The sequence below is a fragment of the Hippoglossus hippoglossus genome, chromosome 1, assembly GCF_009819705.1.
Source record: "Hippoglossus hippoglossus isolate fHipHip1 chromosome 1, fHipHip1.pri, whole genome shotgun sequence".
NCBI lineage: Eukaryota > Metazoa > Chordata > Actinopteri > Pleuronectiformes > Pleuronectidae > Hippoglossus > Hippoglossus hippoglossus.
The window spans coordinates 5118697-5143071 of NC_047151.1; the positions used below are offsets into that span (position 1 = coordinate 5118697).

The 24375-nt window shown below is 41.6% G+C and overlaps 3 protein-coding genes across 5 annotated transcripts; all 3 read left to right on the forward strand.

The window, feature by feature from the left end:
• The first annotated feature begins 842 nt into the window (after window positions 1–842).
• LOC117763165 (ras-related protein Rab-33B-like) lies at window positions 843–6552 on the forward strand. Its single transcript, XM_034588113.1, has 3 exons — window positions 843–1162; window positions 5700–5878; window positions 5979–6552. The coding sequence occupies exons 1-3, from the start codon at window positions 947–949 to the stop codon at window positions 6304–6306; spliced, it is 723 nt and encodes a 240-aa protein (XP_034444004.1). The 5' UTR covers window positions 843–946; the 3' UTR covers window positions 6307–6552.
• A 4590-nt stretch (window positions 6553–11142) lies between these two features.
• Window positions 11143–19754, forward strand: LOC117765864 (fibrous sheath CABYR-binding protein-like). Of its 3 annotated transcripts, none has more exons than XM_034592548.1 (5): window positions 11143–11332; window positions 13931–14028; window positions 15343–15415; window positions 18131–18390; window positions 18430–19749. In XM_034592548.1, exons 1-5 carry the CDS (start codon window positions 11260–11262, stop codon window positions 18712–18714), a joined length of 789 nt encoding a protein of 262 aa, XP_034448439.1. In that variant the 5' UTR covers window positions 11143–11259; the 3' UTR covers window positions 18715–19749. The 3 variants fall into 3 exon arrangements, with proteins under 3 accessions (XP_034448439.1, XP_034448350.1, XP_034448515.1); XM_034592624.1 differs by having other exon boundaries at window positions 11146–11332; window positions 18131–18413; window positions 18519–19749; XM_034592459.1 differs by having other exon boundaries at window positions 18131–19754.
• Window positions 19755–19892: 138 nt separating this feature from the next.
• On the forward strand, window positions 19893–23849 carry LOC117765797 (brain acid soluble protein 1-like). The gene is made up of 2 exons (XM_034592337.1): window positions 19893–21961; window positions 23732–23849. Exons 1-2 carry the CDS (start codon window positions 21130–21132, stop codon window positions 23770–23772), a joined length of 873 nt encoding a protein of 290 aa, XP_034448228.1. The 5' UTR covers window positions 19893–21129; the 3' UTR covers window positions 23773–23849.
• The last annotated feature ends 526 nt before the right edge of the window (window positions 23850–24375 follow it).

Here is a 24375-nt window from a genome sequence, read left to right on the forward strand (position 1 = left end):
CTTTGCACAATGAAGCAGAAATCTGTCTTATCATATACTGTGGAAGTGATATTCTAGGAGACCATGCTGTAGAGCAAACCACCAGCAGGGTGCAGCACCGTGCTGTGTCCCCTCAGGAACCAAACCAAAATAGTAAACTGAACCAAACTGAGACTGAAGCCAGGAAGTCAAATGTAGCCCTTAGCAAACTTGGTGAGGAGTTGGTCCCTAAAGTTAGTTTGTTCCTAGCTTTGTGATGTCGTAATCAGCACTAGGCTCCCTACAGAGACCAGTGTTTGGGTCTCACTGTGCCTTCATGTTCTCGGAGGGTCCTTTCTCCCAAATTGTGAAGTTCTGATTTTGATGTTTTCATTTGCTCTGAAGTCTGAATGTGGGGGAGAAGCATGGACGCTGTAAAACAACGTTTTGTATGTATGTGTTTAGTGTTTCAACAACACCCTGGCACCTCTTTCCAATATTTACATGATGATGTAAAAAGAAAAAGGATCAGGTCACACAGACAATTTAAATTATATGCATGTTTATCATAAAATCATGTTAGGTGCTTCAAGTTGCGTTCACGGTGTGGAACTCATTGTTTCCATTATTCTGACCACATGAACACACACACAGTAACACCAACCAACTGGTAGAAAAGTATCAAATATAACATCGTGGTTCTCTACAACTTTGTGCAGCACGTTCCACAAACTAAAACAGAAAACACGTGTATGTTAGACAGATGTTTACAGATGAGTCCATCGTGTGTGTGGAGAGTCCTGCTCGTCATTGGTCAGCTCCTCACTCTGCAAACACCAATCAGAGGAAGCGAAGCAGCAGACGAGGAGGGAAGTTGTTGAGTCTGATCAGAGACGCTGCAGTTTCACCTCCAGCAGGAAGCGTGTCTTCCCAAAGTGTTTGTTTTTGCTGCAGCTGCATCTTCGGAGAGACCACATTTCTCTGCAGGATGGAGTCATCGCTGGAGTTTTCCAACTCTCTGGGCAGTGTGTCCTCTCTGAGCCGCTGTCGGACCTTTAAGGTGCTGGTGATCGGAGACTCCGGGGTGGGGAAGACCTGCCTCACACACCGGCTCTGCGCCGGACAGTTCCCCAGCAGAGTGGAGGCCACCATCGGGGTGGACTTCCGCGAGAGGCTGCTGGACGTCGATGGAGAAATATTAAAGGTAACCGGTGAATTGTATGCGTCTCTAAACATATGAGTCAATGTTAAAGAGACCACTGGCCGCACACCCAAGGAGCTCTTTTATTTTGAAAACTTAGAAGACTACCTGCCGACAAAACAGCCACTTGTAGATTTGAGGTACTTTTCCTAACGAGTTCAGTTTTTGTCAGTGAGTTCAGTTAAATAAGTTAAATAATGAGTCAACCTGCACCAACAGTAACCAGCCAACATCCAGGAGCTCGAGGCCTAACCTGTGTGACCAAACTTTAAGAGTCCTACAGGAGACGGAATTAACGGGAGTGCAGCTGCACAGTCTCACGTTTTGTTTTTATTATATAATGTTTGGATCCCAAAACTGAGATCTGTCAAACATCTTTGTTCAATTCGAGTTTCAGTTAATTGTTTGTCCTGGTCTCATCAATGATAGACACACATCTTCTTAGTCTGACTGAACCACTGCATGTTTGCTTTTTCTACAAGGCCTTGTCAAAAATAGTCTACACAATTCCTAGATAAGAGTGAAATTAATGTTATACTATGCTCTGTCTTTAAAATACAATCTTTCATTCTGTTCTGATATTTGAGTTTTCTGCCACAAATGCACATGAAGATATTTGGGTTTGGTGGCAGCATGCTTTGGTCATTTTAATAAAACCAAAATAGTTTGTGGGGTAAAGAGGAAGAACATGAAACTATGTGGAAATGGCTCATTTCTCATTTTCTTGCGAGTTTCCTTCTACATACTCAAATTTAAAGACATTGTTTTATGTATAAGAAATAAAATCCTATAAACTGGGTCATCTCTTATTATCTGTGTCCAAGCTTCTGAAATATTGACTGGAGTAAAGAAACGCATGTTTTCTGTGGTTTGTTTTACAACAGGTCGTTAAGGCAAAATCTAAGAATCCCATCAGAGAAAAAGGAGAAAAAAACATTTCGAACAACTTTATTAACAATGATGTGTAAGGTTAAAATGATCACTTTAATCAAAGAACTTGTTCAACAGGACTGAACCTGGTACATGCTTCGTGTTTTCTTGATAATATGTAAAGGTACATACTGATATCACTGTGGGGACATGTTCAACACATATCGTAGTACAATATTCATATATATCGTAACGCTTTCTAATATGCGCACTCACTATTTCTCTTATGTACTACATCCAGGACCTAAGCAGAGGCACAATTATCATCTCAAATGCCCTCTAGTCCAACGAGCATACTTAAATTATATAAAATTTCTATGACATAAGAAATTGGTTTTCTTTATATGAAGGAAAAACTTAAGAACTTGTGATGTTCCTATTTACCCCACATACCATGTTGGTTTTATGAAAATGACCAAAATAGGTTAAGAACCTTGTTTTATTCAGAATATCTCCATGTCCATTTATGGCAAAGACCTCAAATATTGGCACAAAATTCATAAATAATTGTATTTGCAGGAAAACATGATGTGTATCATATGATTGCAGAAATTGGTTTATAATACCTTGAGTATCAGTGATTGTTTAGGAATTGTTATTCTTTTTTCAAATCTCAATTGACATGTTGTAGGGGCTTCAAATGCTTCAGTCATACTGGAAATATGTTTTTCTTTCATCCGACAGTTTGGTGAGGCTCAAAGCAATACTAGACTAAAATGAAATCAATGGCCTAAATAAAAAAATTTAAATTAAATAATATCAAATCGTGTCCTATGAAAACAGGATTTGAACAGAACTGTTTCACTGTATTTTGTTTTGGGACCAGTTTATGATAAAGACGAGGTTTGAACCAAATCAGAGACGGTGCTGAAACAACTTCATCTCATTCGTTTTTTTTAAGTGTGAGCTTTTTTAAACGGTGACTTTATCGTCTCTTATACTTTAGTATATCCTCTGTTGGCTCATAATATGCAGAGAGGCTCTGCTGAAATGACACAGACTTAATCTGTCTCACATTGAGTGAGTGAGAATTCTCGGGATGTCAGAGAATCAGCGGAGATGCTTGAGTTGGCAGAACGAACACAGACACTGAGGATGATGACATGCTGGATTCTACTGACGTGTCAGCTCCTAATCAACATCAGCAGTTTCCTCAATGGATCCGATTCAAGCGTGATTTTGAACCCATCCTGCAGCACGAGCCTTGTGTGTGTGAAGCTTCTCCTGATCTGAACGGTTGATAAAGGACTGTGATGGTTTTATTTAAAGTTGGTGGCTGTTAGTGGGTTTGTGTTATTTCCTGTGTGTTAAGAAATGAACTCATGACAGAGGACGTATCTGTCAGGGGAGTATTCCCATCATGTTTCTTCAGTTCATTTTGAATCAGTGGAGGATCAGTTATATGTCCAATACAAACAATAAAACCTCTGGCCTCTGGCCCTGCCCCTGATTTGAACGCATTATGTTAAAAATCCTGAAATGTGAATGGTTTAAAAAAGTGTCCAAACATTGTTTTTTATTAACACGGCCAGTTACTGACATCAGATCTTTCCGCAAGACTTCGGCCCAAGTCTAAGTCATGTCTCAAGTCCACCAAGACGACTCGGCCTAGACAAGTGTCAAGGATTTGAAGTGTGAAGTCTCAAATTAAGTCTTGAGTCGGTGAAGACGGATCTCAAATCAAGACAAGTCTGAAGTGCTTTTGAGGTGAAGTCTGGAGTCAGTCAAGAGAGGATCCAAGTCAGTCAAAACAAGTCTCCAGACCTTTGGGGGAAAGGCCTGAATCAAGTCAGAGGCAACAGTTGTGTCAAGTTCCATTTGTCGGAGCAGTCCCACCACTTCAGCTGGACAGACTAATGTATAGGAGAATGTGTAGTCAGTGGAGAGTGCAGCTGGGTTAGCAATGTTTTCAAGAAGTATATGAAAGCACACACATCCAAACTTGATGAGCAGTAGGTGCTGGACAGAAGCGACGAAAAGGGTCAGGTTCTGTCCCAGGTAATGTTTTGGTCACTGGCCCTTCTTCTTTTGTGCCCGTTTCAAGGCAAACACCCAAACATATCTAAGCTGTCTTCTCTGTGCAAGGCCCTTCTTCTATATTCTGCATGAACTGCTGTGTGAGACCTGCTGTGTTTACCAGACTTTAAAGGTTCAGTGTGTAAGATTTAGGTGAAAGGGATCTATTGGCAGAAATTGAATATAAAATTATCTTACTGATGTTTTTACTAGTGTGTTTCATCTAAATTGTACGAATTGTTGTTTTCTTTAATCTAGAATAGGTCCTTTTATATTCAAGTACTTTATATTTACATTGGTACAGAGGCTGCCATGTTTTTTTTACAGTAGCCCAACCTGGACAAACTAAACACCTTTTTGAGTTTTTATGACAACTGAATTCTACCACAGGTTCTATTTCATGTTTGGAAGGGGAGGGTGAGGTGAGGGGTGTTCAGCTGCAACATGCAACTTCACCTCTAGATGTCACTAAATTCTACACACTGAACCTTTAAACTTTAAACCCTTATTTCAAGTGTCAACTCAAACCTTAAGTTTGAAAAAAAACCTTGAAAACAAAAGAAATCAACTAGTAAAAGTAGGTCAAGGCCAAACATGAAGTAGGATGTGGAACATGGATTTAGTGTATAATCATAGGTTTCGTGCAGTCACATGGTTTATCATTGTTTTGCTCTTAAATCATTGATTTGTGTTTTTTGAGGAAACTGTGACAAAGACTCACAGAGATCATCACGTCAACTTGTTTATTCCTTATCTTTGTTCCTCTCAGTGATGACTCAGCGTATGTCTCTGTGCATGTAACTGTCTGTACTGATTATTTCAACACACCATTTATTTTCTGTGCCTCGTCATTTATTTCCTCTTTCTCACGTCTTCTTCTCTATACCACCTCAGTGCCAGTCAGTGCGTTCCAAAGGGGAAAGTGGTCTGAGATGTTTGGACACCACTGAGTACTGCGTTGTAGTAGTTGTCAACCATTTCCAAAAAGTAGTCGACTAGTCAATTAATCAGGAGACATATAATTCCGACCCATGTCAATGTGCGAGAGAGCCTGAACATTTAGTGGTGTGATGTTTAGTGAATTCTCAGATTGACGTCTGCCTTCCTTCTTCACTTTGTTGGCGCTTTTCCTCACTATCTCTGCTGGCATTGGCCATAAGCGGGTGTAGCTTTACATAGTTTTGCAAAGCACTGGTATAGCTGTTGTACTTTGGGACAGCCTGACATACGTTGCAGCTGACTGTTTTATCTGTGCTTAAGTATTTCCATACTTTTGATTTTAATCGAGCATTTGAATCTGGTCGTATGGCAACGTTTCTTCCCGGCTCTTGCGCTTGCTTTAGCGCCCACACTGCAGTGTTAAATTTGGACATAACAACTATGACTTGACAACTGTGTGTCAATAACAAGAGCGCCCCCTTCTGCATATCTGCTGTAGATACCTTTGCTTTATCATTGCACTGTACCCGCAGATGAACGACTAGCCTACGATGCACAGTGTCTACTTGTGCTTTTGATAGTCGACAAGTCGACTTGTATGTAAAACCCCAACCACTGAGTATGTTAATGTTTATTTTGTTTCTCTTGCCCTCAGCTCCAGCTGTGGGACACAGCGGGACAGGAGCGCTTTCGTAAGTCCATGGTGCAGCATTACTATCGGAATGTCCACGCCGTGCTCTTCATTTATGATGTCACCTACCCCGCCAGTTTCAGTGGCCTGGTTTCCTGGATAGAAGAGTGTAGGCAGAACTCAGTGGGCCAGAAAATCCCCAGGTAACTGTCGGCTTCCTGTGTGTAGTCATTGATCAAATCAATCAAATGTTTGTTCTGTGAATCATCATTTGTCCCTTTCCGCTGACTGCTCTCCTCGCAGGTTCCTGGTGGGTAACAAAAGTGACCTCCGTGACCCCAGAACGACTGAGGGCCAGGTGAACCAGGAGCAGGCGATGAGCTTCGCCAAGGCCCATGGCATGATGTTCTTTGAGACGTCGGCCAAGAACCCGCCACTCAAGCGTGTGAACGGACAGCGAGGCGACGGAGAGGTTTCATATCAGCAGGATAAGGTGGAGGACATCGTCATCGCTGTCGGCGCCAAGCTGAAGCGACAGAAAAAACCTTTGGCAGCGAACACTGTGACGTACAATGGGTCCTTTAAAGTGAGCAAGAAAAGAGACGATAAAGAGCAGTGGACCTGCTGCTGAGACACAGAGGGAGGAGAGACTGTTGGACTTATTAGCTCTTTATATGAGCGTGTGAGAGAATATATGTAAAAATTTAATTTCTCACCAAACACAACTTTAACATATAAAATATAGTGGCTTTTAGTACCATGCAGAACTTTACTATTTATAAAAAAAAAAGTGAAATGTCCTACTTGGATATGTTGTGTATATTTGTGATTTTATTGTTTACAATAGTTGCAAAATAAAGAAATGTGAATGTAGCTGTTATTCAGCTGAGGCTCTGATCCAAATGACTTCTCAGTGCAGTGACAGCAGCATGTGTGGTGTCACTGGGGACTAACTCTAATGGCCCAGTCACACACATGCTAATATTAAAGTAAAACATTTTAATCACAAGGTGAAACTCATAATGTGACTCAGTAGTGTGCATAGCCTTCGTCATCCAGGAACTGCCTACACACTCTGGTCACATGAGGCCGGGCATTGTCCTGCACCAGGAGGAATCCAGGGCCCACTGCACCAGCGTAAGGTCTGACAACCGCTCTGAGGATTTCATCCCGGTACCTAACAGCAGTCAAGGTACTGTTGGCTATGTCATGGAGATGTGTGCGACCCTCCGAGGATACCCCCCCCCCCCTCCCCCCCCCCCCCCCCCCAGACCATCACTCACCCACCGCCAAACCCGTAACGTTCACCACGATGTCTCCAGACTCTTTCACGTCTAGCACATGTGCTCAGTGTGAACCTGCTCTCATCTGTGAAGAGAATTGGGCACCCGTCTCGGACCTGCGAATTCTGGTGTTCTCTGGCGATTGCAATTGAGCTGCACAGTGCCGGGCTGTGCAGAGGTCCCACTCGAGGAAGCCGGACCCTCATGCCCCCCACATGACAGTTTGGTCAGACACATGCACACCAGTAACCAAGGAGCAGATACTGGTCCTGCTGCTGGGTTTATGCCCTTCTTCGTGTAACGGCCAGTTTTTTTTTTTTGCAGTATATATTATGATTTTGTGCTATACAAATGAAACTGAAATGATGATGCCACTTTAACGTTACATTGGAATTTTTGTTTCTGAAAGCGTTGGCTTCATAATATGGAATATGCTGAAAACCAAACACATGAGATGAAGACCATCATCCAATGTGGTTTAATCCAGATTTATCATCTCTACCATCCATCACATAAAGGGCACTGGCCCCAGCTGAAATCTTATTGGCCCCTGGACTGCCCCTGTCCAGTCAGTAGTCTTTTCTCTTTTTAAAAAAACTAGTCACTTCCTAACAATATTTATTTTCCTTTTTTTTTTTAAGTACACTAAATGATTGATCAAGAACCAAATTTCATTCATGTGTGGCTTTGCTCAAATCTATAGAGCCAACCGTAAACAAAGAGGGACTTAAATTGTCACCTTACTGAATTAGTAAGTCTGAATATTAAGAGCCCTGAAAATTCAAAACACTGCAGCTTTAAAGTCACAGTTTATCTACGGCATTTACTGTGTCTGTGATGTGATGTGACCTTTCCAAGGAGAACTGAATATACAGCACGATTTATGGAAAATGACACTGAAATGCACAACTCAAACCCATGATACTTCTCCTCTGCTGTAGCTATTGTGACCCACTAGATAAGAAGTGCAGTATTCTCCATATGTGACTTCCCTGATTCACTATACATTGTGTTGCTGTGTATAAAGCAGTGGTTGAACGTTTCACCACCATCTAATCCAGCCTGTTGAGTGTTTCCACACAGCTCCGTGTCTAACTAGACATGGCCTCACAGCAGTCATGCACCGGTCTTGTGCATGAGCAGTGTGGGCGATGGAAATGTGTGTTGTAATTCTTAGTGTAATCGATGATTCAGAGGTCGTCTCGTGATGAGGGCAAACCTCTTGATCCTACAGCACACAGGCGGTTGTGTATATGTGCAGCTGAGTGAGCGTGAGTGTGCACATGTCAGTGTCACATTGGTGCAACATTCACCAGCCCGGTGGCAGATTCTTTTCTCTGCCCGCAGGAAAGCCTGGAAGTGGAAGAGGAAGAGGAGAGAACATGTCAGTGTTTATTTCCTCAATCTGCCTCAATCAAAAAAATCATTCCAACTGACCAAACAAAGGAAAGAAAGTGGCTCCAGAGTGTCTGAAGTGTTTGCTGGGACATCTGACAATATTTTCACTCTGCAACAGAAGTGATTTCCAGCTCTTTACAGGGGCATTCCATAGATTTTACACATCAAGAACAATTTGCTGCAGAGTCTGTGAAACCAGTTGTGTGGTTATTGTTGTTCGGGAGCTTCATGTCAGAGAGGATGACGGTGGCATCGGTGTTATTTGAGCTACAAGGTGATAAACTTTGAACAGAAAGAGTTACAAACTGGGGCCGTGCAGATTAAAAGACACAGGCAGGCAGGGAGGAACAAATGAAAAGACACATTGTAGTTGCATTGTGGAAATGTAGGATCCAACCCTTTCTCATCTCCACCATGACCAGGGTCTAAAAGTCAGAATGAGTCGACATCAGCTGCTCAGACTTTAACCAGCAGGTACTTTAACATTATGTCAGTGCAATACAAGCTCTCGCAGTAAAACTAGTGTATGTGTAAATGTTTTTGAAGTGAATAATGACACTTTTCAATAAAGACATAAGAAAAGTTTATCAGTACAGCATTTCAACAGCAAAGCTATTCAACACACTTTACATCAGGTATACAATCATGACAAATTATGAAAGCAAAATAAGGTGATACAAAAAATAAGTGTTTTTAAAAAATTAAAAATAAGTAACTCTCCGGATGTGATTGAAAGCTGCTTCTCCATGTTTAGTTTTGACCCTGATCGCCTGGGGGTCTGGATGCGTTGTAACGTAGCAGCAGATCATAAATGTATTTTAGCCCAGATGCCCTGCAGAGTCTCTCCTCTGGTGATGGCCGCTCTAATTGCACAATCATTCTTTTCTTTTATTCCTCCTCTTCTTCTCTTCCCCATACCATCTCATTTAGTTTGTGCCCCCCAGTTTTATGTTATATAACCCTCATAATGGGGTTTTAATGCCCTGTAACTATTTTTAAAATACCCAGTGAATAAAGAACTTAAGAAAAATAATTGTATTTTGTCCCTAAACCATTCAGTGCATTGTAACCTGGCACTATTTTGAGTAAACATCTCAGAACATGGCTTTTGGGACATGATCCACTTTTTTCCCTTTCAATATTGAAAGTTGAATTCATGGACATTAACATGCACCTTTGCTCTTTTAAACATACTCAGCTTTTTTAGCTAATACAACTTAACTCGGTCTGGTATGACCAGTACTTTATGGTGGTTACATTTTATTTATTGCACTTTAAAGCTTTAACATTACTGAGTGAGGTCGGACACGTCATGACTCTTTTTAATTGTACTACTGTTACACCGGATCTCAGCATTTACCATCATCATGAAACTACCACTTGTGGGCCACATTTAGCAAACATTTGATAATCTTGGAAAACATAGCCTACACAAATACAGTAAGAGCAGAGAAGAAGACAATCTTAAACGTAGACCCACATGAGTCATCTGTTGGTGTCATGATGCCTATTCACCATAGGAGGGCGACAGAGATACTGCATAGCTGTTGTAACCAACTCTGGATTTGATTTTAGCTGTTGTATTTATTTCTAGAGGAGAGTCACTGTGGTGCTTAAACCTACAGAGAACAGCTACTGTCGCTCTACGTCTCTCTCAGTTTTCTACTTTTGCCCTCAGCAACTCTCTGGGACAGTTAGTTATATAACCACAGCTCACTGTTCCTTTCCATGCAACCACATGGGACACTAATCCACTTGGCAGCAGTGTAAGAGATGATGTCACAACATGCTTTCATCCCATTCGGAAGAGGGATTTGATTTTAATGAATTGTCCGGGGATTATACACCAAATCAAAAACTGCAAATGTGCCAACTGCTCCTAGTCTGCATCAAGAGTCCAAACACAAGTGTTGGAAAATGTTACTGTGAATTGATACATTTATATAGTTAAATAACCTCTGAAAAAGTAGAAACCATCTTGAAATTGGATCACACCGACCTGTTAAAAATGTTCTGACCCATGACCCATTATTATATGAGCACTTAGTTGTTATTACATTAGTGACAGATGTTGAGACTGGTGTGTTCCCCTCATTCAATGGTCTGTAGTTTTACCAAATGTCAATGATAAACTTGCAGCAGTGATTAAAAGCAAATGTTGGCAGGGGAGTAAAGTTGGCTGCAAATGGGCCCTTCCTTCCCTGGTTCCATGCCCCTACTTTCAGGTGCACACGCAGAAAATATTCAGCCCAGATTGAGAGACATGTGGGCCAGACTCAGGCCGAGGACCCGGCTGGATGATGGGTCAGAAGTTTTATTTTCTGATCTGTATATTTACTGTATCATGGTGCTGTCATGGTGACACAGAAGGACAGACGGACAGACATGTGCCAAAGTACTTAAAACTATCTCTGTGGTAGTTCACATCAGAGTAGATGTCTCCTGAACCACAGTTTGCCATGATGACACAGACACAGACACGCACACATAGGTTTGCACAGTTTATCAGAACTGCATTAAATTCCATTCGTTATGGGCTGCCTGACCAACTTTAACCAGGAGCACACACACGCACGCACGCACGCACGCACGCACGCACGCACGCACGCACACACACACACACACACACACACACACACACACACACACACACACACACACACACACACACACACACACTCAAATCAGTTTAGGCTTCCTCAACTCTGCTACCACTCTGCTGTTATTCCACCTCTCGCCTGTGGGTGTCGTCCTACTGAGCGGATCCTCCGTGAAGAAAGGGGGCGTGCTCGGTACCGATCAGCATTGGTCAGATATTGACTGCGCCTCCTCATTGATCTTTAAAAGCTGCAGGGAACACACGGACACACGCACATTCGCTCATTCACCTGCTTCCAGTAAAGATGTTCTGCAGACGGGCATGGCAGAGAGTCGGGCCGCTGGCACGCAAGGTTTTCGGACCCACATCCAGGAATGGTGAGTGGGGACAGGTTATCACTTTACTCTCTTTAAATCAGTATGTATGTATGTATGTATGTATGTGTGTGTGTGTGTGTGTGAAGTTAATAGAAACAATTCAACTTCCACAGGCTCGTGTATTTCAGCTGCAGGCTTTAAATGAACGGAGTCAGTGGAGGGGTTTTCTTTTGTCCGATCTTCATCTCAATTGAGTCACTTTTGATCGTTTAAAAAAATATATATATATAAATTATTCAGCACTTTTAATTTCTTTATTTAATTTCTTTCAATCTGGAGATAACATCGTTTGTGTGAAAGCAGCGTGATCGGATGCATCCGTGGGTTTTCCATTGTGTAGGTCGAGCTGCCATGGGGCTGACACGAGGAGGTGTGTCCTGCTTTGGGAACACTCAGTTCTACACATGGTTATGAAAGAGAACATCTCAAAAAACCTGCCACTGCCCTGATTTCAGGTTTCATACCTTCACTACATGAACGATGTTGGGTTTTTTTTATGTTAAAGCTCAAGACTTAAGTTTGTATTTGTAGAAAAAACGTCCACGCTCACTGGACTCCTTGTCACGTGTTGTGCCATTATTCTTTCAAACGAGGACTAAGTGGAGATCTGCTACTCAAGTGTCTGCCTTCCTCAGTATGACAATCATATTAGAAGTGAGTTTAAATAATAGAAATATACAAACAATGACCCTTTACATTAATAACATGTGAAACAAATAACCAAAAATAAATGATTAGCATTTTAACCTTCACTTTCCAATTTGCATGTAAGCAGAGGACACTTAAAGACTTGATCACCTGCATTTAAATGACACTTTCTCTTCATGCATTCCTGCTCTGATCCTCCTTTCCTTCTCAATGTGAGCATGTGGAATTTAGACTGAGGGCAAACTGCAGCTTTAATATCCTGTTTTGCAAACTTGACTGATGCTGCAAAACCTGACTGTAATAAGGAAGATTCCGATGTGTTTCTTAAAAGACCAAAACAAGATTTGCATTTGCAGCCTGTGTACTCTGGGTTAACTGGGTATAATAGGGCAGGGGTCGCTCCTGTGGGCTACACATGACCGACAGAACACTAGAGGAGAGGGCGTGAGCACATGTTCACCTTGCACTTCCACATGTGTCACTGGTGCTACAGAGGCCATGTTTGTCTGTTGCCTGACATGCGTGCCCATTTTGTCAGGCCTGAACCTCAGTGCAGGGATTAACTGATTACCTGTATAAATAACTTGGACTTGGACTCCCTGCATCAGTGCTGCTGTGTCATTGGTATTAGAGGATGAGGGGGGACTTGGCAGCTCCATTGGCTCAGCATTCATGACAGTTTAGTTAGTTTTTATTAATGCATCACTAGTTTACATTGAAAATGTAGCTTGAGCCAGCAGCTGTTAGCATAAAGACTGGAAATGGGGCCCAGGGGGGACTGCTAGCTTGGTGTAAAGGGAACACAACATGCCAGTCTCACTTCTTTTAAGGGGGAGTTAGGTGCTGGGTTGTTTTTTGTGTTATGAAATTGAAGATTTCATAGAGGTCATCTTGGAAAAAACTTTCAATCAATGACAATCAAGTCTTTCATATAAAAAAAACATGTTCACATAAACCAGTTAAAATGTTTAGAGTGTTTAAAAACTATGAATGTAACAGGTGAACAATCTTCAAGGTCATCAAACAGTGTCAGTGTAAAGTTCCCAGGCTGAGTTATGATTTGCCTAAACACATGTATGAAGCACGAAAGGGGCGTGTGGCACATAACTGTACAGGGTGTTCTTTTACTGCTTCACATGTCCCACTCAGACTACTGAGTAAAGCAAACGCACACTGTGTACATCGTGCTGTGCACTGTAACCCTTCACGTACACACTCTGTGGTATGCGTGCGTGTTTTTCTAGGTATAGGAAGAGATTAGGCCGAGGCAGTGTTTGGGACGCAGGGTGGTTTTATTTATGGCCTCCTCTGCATGCACCACTGGCAATCCTCTAAATGCCTGTAAATCTTTTCGCAGGACGTCCGAGCTACGGCCACTCGCGTTCACCTATCCACCACAACAACCTGTGTAAAGATGCCTTTAACACATCCCCTTTATCAGTTCATGAATTCCAGCCCACTTGAGAAATTTGAAGTTTGTTTTGATACAACTCTAGTGTTGTGAAGCAGGAAGTGTATGTGTGCCGCTGGGGATTTAATTTAAGGGAAGACTCAGTGCTGAGCTTGGACGCTGCTAAATCTTTCTATCCCCTCTGCTGCAAATGACCAGAGCTTCATTGTGTAACTGGATTAAGGGACGAGACATGTTGTCACTATCAGAACGCGTTCTCCACCAAGTCATATTCCGATTAGGGTCACTTCATATGGGAAACCATGCTTTCAAACTGTTAAATTTAACATGTTAAATTTTAACATAGGTTTTCTTTATGGTCCTTTCTGATTTTGGCACAAGTGTGTGTTCAATGATTCCCTATAGGTACAAATAACCACATTCTTGTGCAACATTATCAGTTGTATTTACGAGTGAATGTAAATGTCTTTGCTAAAGGTCAGCCTCCATGTGCTCTGCCATACTAACCCTATAACTTTACCTTCCGGTGACTCCTGCAGCTCCAGTGCGACACATGGCCTTCGGGATTCCTGGAGGCTCCACCAACATGACGTACTATCTTCTGTGTGGAGGAGGTCTCACTGCTGCTGTCGTCTATGTGAGCATCAAAAAAATCTCCATTTCTTGTTAAAGTGTTAAAATCAGTTTTGTGTGTGAAATATTTTATTGCAGACAGTAAATTTAGGAAAAATCATCAGACTATAATCCCACAGGGAAATTAGGAGTGTTTTATCATTCCAGTGTTGGTCAAGAGTTATTAAAATTAGTTCATAAGAAAAGTTTAGAACCTAAAAATTAAATATTCATGCCACTGCAACATTAAGAACAGCAACAGAGGCATTATGTTTTCTTGAGGGAATTTCTTTATATTTGATAAACATTATTTTGACTCGTGGATGAACCGATTTAAATTTGGTGTCCAAAGGTCAAGATCACTGACCTTACAATTGTGAACACGACAGTTAACAAAAGCCTTGAGGGAATTTCTTCAGATTTGGTGCATATGTTCACTTGGGCTCTTGAATAAACTAATTTGATTTTGGCGGTTGACAGTCAAAGGTCAAGGTGACATTGACATCATGTTCTTGTGAATATCAGGAACACCCATATGGAACTTTAGTACATCTGGCACAAATGTTCACTGAGACTCACAGATTATCTGATTATATTTGAGTTTTATGAGGTCACTGTTTTTGGCCTCTTGAACATGATATCTTAAGTCTGCCTTTTTAATGAATTTGTTCAAACATTAATTAGATTACAGTGGTTAAAAGGTCACACTGACTTGGAGTCTAGATATTATTAATGTATTTAACTTTTTTGATATTGACTGCTATGAACATAATAATATAAATCGCAGAGCGGATGCAAGAACATTTACTGGTCTGCATAAAAAGATCGAGGCACAGGATCAATGGAGGTGAAGTCAATTTGCAAACATTCCTGCAGCATTTAGATATTTGTTTCCTCAAAACTACTTTAATTTGTCTCAAGTTCATTTATAACTTGAGGTGTGAATGTAAAATGTGTGACTCAAACCTAATTTTCCAAACCTTAAACCAGAAGTGTAACTATACTGGATCAAACCAGTTTTCTTTAGATCATCTTCATGTAGTTTAAACGTGTGTGTGTTATGGTAAACTGGCAGTCAGTAAACAGTCTCAGGACGGATGGCTCTGCTTGGAGCGGACACCAGCTGAAGGCATATGTTCTTTGTGCTTTCAGTCAAAGTCATGCACATGCAGCCATTGTCTTGAGCAGACTTGTTTATTGTGTGTATGAGCTTTGCAGGGTCATGACAGCTGACATCAGTGTTAAAGTAGCATTTTGAAAAACACTCTATTTTGTCATTAACATTTGGTGTGTGTGTGATGGAATGTAATAAACTCATATCTGCCCTCCTTTTTCTCAGGCTTATAAGACAGTGAATGGTGAAGGTGTGCGCCCTGAGGACAAACTGGCAGACATGGGCTCCCTGGCAAAGGGTCAGTCAAGGGCCACACACACACACAGAGTTGGGGCTGGGCGATAAAACAATATCGCGATATAACTTTTCCTCGATACAAATATTCCTGTTCAGGAATAGTTACACCCACATGGGGTGTTAGGTTGACGCACCTACACTACAGAGTGTAGGAGCAGCAGCACACGTGTTAATGTTTCAGCGGGTTTCCACAGCTGAATAATTATAACATCGCTGCTTCAGGACAGAAGCTCATTAAAGGTCCGGTCGTCCTGTGTCTGAGTCTCTGTTGGAGTTTTCCTCCTCACTCCTCTGACCTGTGCTCACTTTACACTTTAACAATAAGCACTGATCACAAGTTATTAGGATACGTACAGGACTGAAGTTACTTTGTTTGTTTGATTCGCTCTAGAGTTTATGAGATGCATGTTTAAACCTGCTACACGAGACGTGACATGACGCACAGTCAGCACATCAGGGTTAAAGTGACCGGAATGATCCGGAGACATGATCCGACATCATTGATTAATAACTAAATACAGGTGATTATCAGTGAAGAGGAACAGAGTCGAGCACACACTCCTACAGACAGACTTTCTTCCCGCAAATTACGACGCTGTATATTAACTTATTTGCAGAAGAAGCAACGCCCCGTTTATCCTGGAACATATGAATTCATCAGGTTTTTATAAAGATCAGTTCAAAGTGTGAGTGATTAGAAAACATCAGAGGAGCTGAGTCACTTGTTGACCAGATCATACAAGACTGATTCTTTAAATATTTTTGAATCTGACAACGTCAAAGTTTAGGACCAGTTTTTAATCAGGCCTCTATCTTTGCTTCTAGATAAAATGTGACTTATGATCCAGAGCCTTTTTTTTGCTTCCTATACAAAGTGTTTCTGAGTTTGTTCTGGCTTCACCACCCAAATGTCAACACATGGTAGATTGAATACTCTCAATAGCTTCATCTCGCTTGTCTGTTTGAATTTCTGTCTGCAAATAATTTGTCTATTCAGCCAGTTTGAGCCCGAGAGGTTGTGGCTCTGTGCCCAGAAAAGCTTGCCATCATGGACTGGGGATAAACGCCCACTGTCACGGCCGCGCACATGTAGACTCTCTGAGGCACAGTGGAGCAGCACCAGTTTTTATTTATTTTATTTTTACGTTTCATGTTTTCGATGAATGCGAATCTTTTAGCTTGTGAAAATGTGAGATTTTATTTCTAATAGGTTTCCAAACTGAAACAAACATTTATTTCATAGAGGTGGGCCCCTTTATAATTAGTTATAGTAAGTAAAATAGTTTATTTTTCTTTTATGTTTGAACTTGGTATGTAACATCATGCATTGGACCAGTTTTTAGAGCTGATGCTGTTTATCAGGGAAATGCTTTCTGAAGACAGCACTGATTGTTGTAACAAATTGGGCTTATATAACAAAGTCATTTTCATTTAACTAGGATAACAAAAGAAGGCAAATTCAACAAATAGGGCTGACAGGAGCTAAAGGAAGATTAAATGAATAATGCTCAAATCAGTGTGGTGTCGAGGAGGGAGTTCATCTGAATGTTATGATTCCCAGTATGCACTAAATGTTTACAGGTTCATTCTTTAGTACTTTATTTTACTGTATGATGCATACAGTCACTTTCTGAATCATTGGAAGACCCAGTACTTACATTTTATGCCTATTCAAGTTAAAAAGGGAATATTTTAAAGGGCATATTCAGTAAATTATGATCAGAGAATTTATGTAATCCCAAAGGAAATTCTTGTGCCAGCTTGCTCCAGTTTACAGCATCACAATATACAATGGAGTAAAATGGATAATACAATATTAAGTATGTAAGTGAAAATAAGAATGTAAATTGTAAAGAGTAACCAGTTAATAGGAGTGAGAAGAAAATGAGTCGTGGTAATGATCCATCTTAACAGATGAGCATCTGATCTGCTTTTAGATCAGATTTATTTGACCTCATTCCTGCAAATTCATTGTACCACTGTGGCGTAACGTCCATTTAACACATTGTATCTCCGTGTTACCCACCTCATTTTCTTGTAAAGGATCTGCTGTCTTTATAAAATAAAACTTGACTTTCCTTCAGTAACCAGCAGAGTTGGTGAGCTCAGCAGTTGCAGTATATTTCTGTCCCTCTGACATGTCAGGATTAAGGATTAACCTACTCATAATGTTTTAACAGTCAGTTTTAACAGCAGCTGCTTTTACCTTGTGGACCTAAAGACCTTTTAAGCTCTTGACCTTCGATCTCACGATACATGTTGGGGTCAAATAGTTTAAAGTTAAATTCTTTTAAAAGTATAAAGTTTCATTTTTGCAGATGGTCATAGTTTCAGATGTTTGGCCCTTTTCTGTGAGGTCATCGGAGGTAGCTGATGTCAATGGAAGAACCGTATGACCACTCAGTCCTCTAGAGCTCATTACGGACATGTTCATCTAATTATCTCAACTCCAAAGGTCATTTAGGCCCAAATGATGCTAATCCTAGTGTCACTGAAGTTTGCACATGAGAAAAGACTTGCAAATGTATCCGTAGTAGCAAATATGATCTGACTTTCTGTCAGTTTTCCACAGGAATATTTGAAATACTGCTCCAAACAGGCCCAGAAAACAAAGGCACTTTTAACTAGCTGTCATTTTCATTACATAAAGTACACAACAAGTTACAGAGATGTCTGTCAAAGAATGTTGCATTCACGTTTTTCTGTTCCTCTTCAGCTGAGGTAGCAGCTCCTGCACCCGAACCCGCCCCAGTTGAGGAGGCAGCCGCCGAGTCTGTTCCCGCCGAGGTAGAAGCAGAGGCCGCTGCCGAGGTTGTCGTTACTGAGGCTCCAGCAGAGCCAGCGGCCACAGAAGAAGCTGCCCCTTCTCCACCTGCAGAGGCTGTCCCTGAAGCGGCTTCGGAAGTTGCTGCCGAAGCCGAGGTGGTCGCAGCTGAGGCCCCCGCAGCCGAGGCGGTCACAACAGAAGCAGTCGAGGTGGTCACAACAGAAGTGGCCGAGGCCCCCGCAGCCGAGGCGGTCACAACAGAAGCAGTCGAGGCGGTCACAACAGAAGTGGCCGAGGTGGTCACAACAGAAGTGGCCGAGGTGGTCACAACAGAAGTGGCCGAGGCTGCCACAACAGAAGAGGCCGACGCCCCAGCAGCTGAGGCACCCGCAACAGAAGCCCCAGTAACGGAAGCCCCTGCAGCAGAGAGCGCTGGTACGGCTGTTGTAGTTGAAGCCCCACCTGCCGAGGCAGAGACTGCACCTGCAGCCCTTGAGGCTGAGGCAGCCCCTGCTGCAGAGGTGGCTGCTTAAAGCTCTGATGGCTCAAAATAGTTCGGCCTGAAAGGAGGGTTAGGTTAGGTTAGCTGTGCTTTGTCCCACCTCTCTGGGCCCAGGAAAAAAATGACACATGAACCCCTGTTTCAGTAAAGAGGTAAAAACATTGTTCATTTTTCACTTCAGTGAGTGAATACCAGTTTGGGGTTCATCAGTCCAGTTTTCACGGGCCTTTCTTCCCTTGACCTCCCCCCCCCCCAACCTTTTAGAGCCAAACTATAACATTCTGCATCAGGCTGCCTAAACAGATTCAATTTGGAAAAGTCACTTTCTATAGGAATTCACTTCAAAAGAGCAGAGCTGATCCACATTATGGTTTGGCACAGATCATAGTGTGGAAGTAGGTTATACAAGGGAGTGAACAGAGTCGATAACGTTCTTTTGTAAAATGATCTTTTAAGTGGCCTTAACCGTCTGAAACAGTCCATTTAAGAAATAGTTTTGTGTTTCTTTCAGTTTCCTTTGCACTTGACTTTCCTTTGCTCAGCAACACTTACTTCCAGCTACAGAATGTCGCATGAATCTTTTTACTTGGATTGGGGTTGGTGTGCAGACAGTAGGGAGATGGATCAGGAAGTTGACGTTTCATTCACATTTAACTTTCACCCTGAAGTCTGACCAAACCAGTTCGTGTTTCTTCTCTAGGCGGCAGTCGTTCGTGACTCCTAATGAAACCATTTATTCTTCAGAGTGAAACTAAGTTGAAGCTTTTCTCTCTTCAGAATGTGACCTTTTTTCAAATACTTGTATTTCCAAAATTACATTCTTTTGTTCTGTCTATAGCTACGCCTTCATGTATCCGCATCATGATGAGATCTTTTCTCAGAAAGCCATTTTCTGTCGGTTAAGTGTTTTATAAAGATGCTCCTGCTCCATCTGGTCTCTGTAACTGTGATACTAATCTTTCAGGGAACACTATTGAATAGATTCACTTCTGTGTCTGAGCATTGAAAGTTGTCATTATCATTAACATACATAAGTGTTCAAAGAATAAAGCATCACTGGATGATACATAAGTTTGAAGTTACTCTTTTTTTTATTGTGTGGGGCAGGTATGCATAGTTATTGATGACTAATTGATATTTATGACCTATATACATTCAACACTCAGATTATTTGGCTGTTTGTGAAACAGTAAAAGCTGAATTATTTTGTAGATATAGAAACACCCTGTTCTGTAGAATTTTGTTCTTTCTAGAAAAATCCCCATGTGCCATGTTCATGCTCCTTTGCATTCAAGTGGTGAAAATGGAAAAACAAAGATTTTAAAAATTGTTACTGTCTGATACACAGGATCATATCTGAGTTAATTCCTTTAAATAGTTCTTATTTACAAGATTATAAATTGAAAATGCTGACTTTCTTTTGTTCTGTGCAACAGCAAAGAACAAGGTAAAAATGTTTAGCTATCGAAACAAATGTACCTTTTCTAGACATAGACGTAGGTTCACAATGATGTAAAGAGGCAGAGCTACAGGCAGCACGCAGAAAGAAACTGTCAGATGGATGAAATGAGTTCCACAAGCTTTTTTTTTTTTTTTTTATCCTAGAACTGTTGAACATTAATGTGTACAGCTTGAATGTTTTCTTATAAGTTCATCATAGTTTCAGAATCACAGACTTGTATCAGTCTTTTTTGCATTGTGCAGTTTAAAGGTGCCTCGCAGACAGTTTAAGACTAATCCAAGATTAGTGTTTGTTTTTAGGGTGTCCTGGTGGTTTGCCAGGGTTGGGTGACAGATGGGTGATAAACCATACCTGTGACTCCCTTTACATTGTTTACTACTGTATCTAGCAAATCATAAATACATTAACTAAAATCTGTGAACACCATGAGAAGAACATCATTGAAATTTGTCCATCCAGACTTGTACCCTTAATCGTTTGGATACCCTTATTTTGAAAGGCAGTGGTGTCAAATTATAAGTGTTAAGCTCACAGGATGTTCTGTATCTGAGATTGTTAGTCAGGACACTTACTAAAAGTAGGAGCATGAACTGGGCAGATGGCTTCCTGTAGAGAGTTTCCTGAACCTGTGGTGAACGTAGACTGTCCAGTGATAGACTTCTGCTCCAGGTAAGTGAAATTTATGTATTTGTACCAATATAGTACCATGTATAGCAGATATAATTAAACTCATGCCATCACTTCCTGTTCTCCTTCCCTACTTCAGAGTCTCTGCCAGATCTGCTCACAGCTGTGAAGATCTTGGCCGGCTCCACAGTTGAGATCGCGGCAGCTTCTGTTGGTGAGACGAGTCTGGTGAAATCTGTCCGACAAGTAGAGGATGGAAAAGGTCCGGACTCCACCCTGGTGGTGGTGGAACCAGAAGTCCTGGAAGCGACCACAGAGGTGGTATCTAAGGAAGCAGCTGAGGAGGCAGCTGATGTAATGATCGAGGAGGAGCAGAAGTCTCCGGAGGCTGGTGCTCATGAGGCAGTGGCTGATGTGGAAGTAGCAGAAGCTCCATCTGCTGAAGAGGGGATGACTGAGGAGACACCTGCTGCAGCAGAGGAGGAAGAGGGAGCAACTGCATCTCCTCCAGAGGAAGGTGACGCTTCGGTAGAGGAGGCGGGAGAGGTCAGTGCTGAGGATCAGGCGCCAGGCCCTGAAGCTGCTCCAGAGGAAGCTGTCTCTTCTACAGAGGCCTCACCTGGAGATACAGCTGAGGACATTTCATCTAATGAAGCCTCTGTGGAAGAAACTGCATCAGAGGCCTCACCTGGAGATACAGCTGAGGACATGTCACCTGCTGAGGTCTCTGTGGAAGAAGCTGCATCAGAGGCCATTTCCCCCACTGAGGCCTCTGTGGAAGAAGATCCATCAGAAGCTGCTGAGGAGGCCACCACCACTGCAGAAGCTGCTCCACTGAATGAGACGTCACCAGGCGAGATGACACCTGCTGCTGAAATGGATGAAGCATCAGCAGAGGACGCAGATGAAATGGTGTCAACACACAGTGAAGCTGCAGCAGTCGTGGACACGGCTCAGCTGGCCGCAGCCTCCACAGCAGCGGATCTGGAAGTTCTTTCTGCTGCTGAACCAGAATCTGCAACAGAGGCTCCAGCACATGAGGAAAAGCCCTGCCACTCCTGCCACTCCATTCCCTCAGCTTCAGAGGAGGTGGTGCCAGCCGCTGCTTTTGAAGAGGAGCTGGTCAGTGACGGAGCAGCGGATATAACACATGTGGCCATGGAGGTGGTGTCAGTCGTGGAGGGACAAAGTAAGAACACACATGCTGCCAGTCATTGAGTTTTTGAACACCCCATATCTATTTTACCATTACCTTTTTAAATTACCTAATATATTAATCTTGGTTTGTTACATCTAGGGCAGGGAAATCAGTACAGTACAGTTTAATTATTAGCTGGGAATTGTTCGGGTTTGGAAATATCCTCGATCCAATCAGAAATGGCCGGACTATCTTGAAATGTTATCATCCCACATTTCACAGCTGTCAAATTGTGATGTTTCTTCACTCAAACAAGCTTGTAAGCTAAAACTGAAAAGGGATCATTCACATTTGACCACAATACAGCCATGTCAAATGTAAATTAATGAAATTACAGTACACATTTAATTCAATGGGCATTCCAAATTGAGATAATGTACCTTTAACTCTGTTTTGGTTTTCTTGGAGATTTCAGAGAGATTACATACAGTGTTAGAGGTTGTACTAGACAATGCTTGAAAAATAATTGACTAAGGTAAGTACGGTGTCTGGAAGGTTGTACTATAATGTAGCTATAAGCAGCTATACATTCTCGTTTATTTCATGTGGAGGGTGGTGTATAAACAGAAATTAATGACAATATAGTAAAATACTGTTGTAACAACATAAAATAGGTCATTATTTAAATTTACAATTGCTGATAAATACTTAAAATGCCGTATTTTATTGGCTTGCATTGACATGTTTGTATACTGTTTATAGATGCAAAATAGGTGGACTATTTTCATTACATTAAATCAGGAAGACAAAATTGTTTGACATGCAAAGTCCTTCAGGATTTCAGCCAGTAGCAGCACAGTAAACGGTAAAGAGCAGACACACTGAATCGTAGTGTAACTAACAACTACTTACTTCGCTGAAGTAATGACAGATATGGGTTAATATATTTCAACAGCTTCATAAAAGGTTTACAAAGATGATCGGCTTTAGAACATGAACTCAAACTTGTTGACTGTAGTGTTAAATGAAGGTTTCAGGGGTGATACAGGCCCAGTCTCCTAAAATAACTCTAGGCCGAGCTGAACATTTGATCAACCTGTGTTTCTCTTGGGTTGAGCTGACATTTATCTTTAATGACAACTAAGGACTTATAAATAAATGCTTTGTGAAAGGCCGGTGTGATGAAACCTAATTAGAAAAACATAGACTGAGCATCAGATGTAAAAATATTAAGTGCATCCATTTTTATTTGTAATTTTCTGATATTGTAAATCATGGGGAGAAAAGTGTAGGCATGTTATAAAAAGAAAAACATTGCCAATACACACATTGCAATGTCTGTAACAACACATCATACATTTAGCTAATTTGATAATGACATTTCTGCAGTTCACTTTATCCATTGTAAAGAAAACAGATAATCTGAGTCTGCAGTGTGTTTGGCTCTGACCAGATGTATTTCTGCCTGTGTCCACAGAGCCAGAGGTGTATGTCTGGACTGTAAAAAGCTGCTCACTGATGTAATAGTACAGTTAAGAAGGTAACCAGTCGAAAAGCAGCACAACGATAAATACCGCTGTCTGTGTAGAACTAGAGATAGTAGAATGGACATCTTTAGGATAAGTAGTATTCTCAGACAGATACCTTGAAACTGATTATACCAGAAAGTATTAGTATTGTAATGCAAGTTATAGAGGCTACACAGATTTGTGACAAATGTCCATTCTACTTATTTAAACTCTAAGATGTGCAAAATCATAAAGCTGGGGATATTAAACAAATTAATTTACATTATTCAAATGGCTGTGTTTTTTTTTGCAGGCAGCACAGAGGCGATGGTGGTGGTGACAGCCCAGTCGTGACCAGACAGACGGTGTGCCTTCCACAACTCTCGCCAGTCAGTCAGGCCCAGATGATGATCCACATGAAAACAGCATAATGAGAACTATAGCCACAGGTTTAACTAACGAATGTCTCCTTTCTGAAAAGTTACCACACAGTTTCCTCTATGTTCTCGTTCTGTTACTGTTCAATCTGTGTTAGCATTTGTGAAATGATTCCCATAACGTCTCTTGTCCTCTAGGTGCCACTGTTGCAAAGCTTTTCATGAATGGGACAAAAGTCAATAGGCAGTGGAAGTGGTTTGTCATTGTTAAAATGGTGTTAGCCTCACAATATTTTCAAGTTCTATGTGGGCGTGCAACTTTCCAGCTGAAATTATACCAAACGAGATGTGTATTTTCCTCACTTTTTTCATTGTACAGATGAAGTTGCAAGGCATCACTATTTCAAGAGATAGATACGGAGAAAAAGGTTAACTTTAATGGGGAGAAACCAGACAATGTGTCGGTAGCCATCTGCCTCGACCGATTGGGGTGAGCGTAGGAAAAATGGAGAGGAGGGTGGAAAAGAGGGAAGAGATGAGAGAGAGGGGGGAAGAATAGAAACCAGGAGCAGTTGTCTGT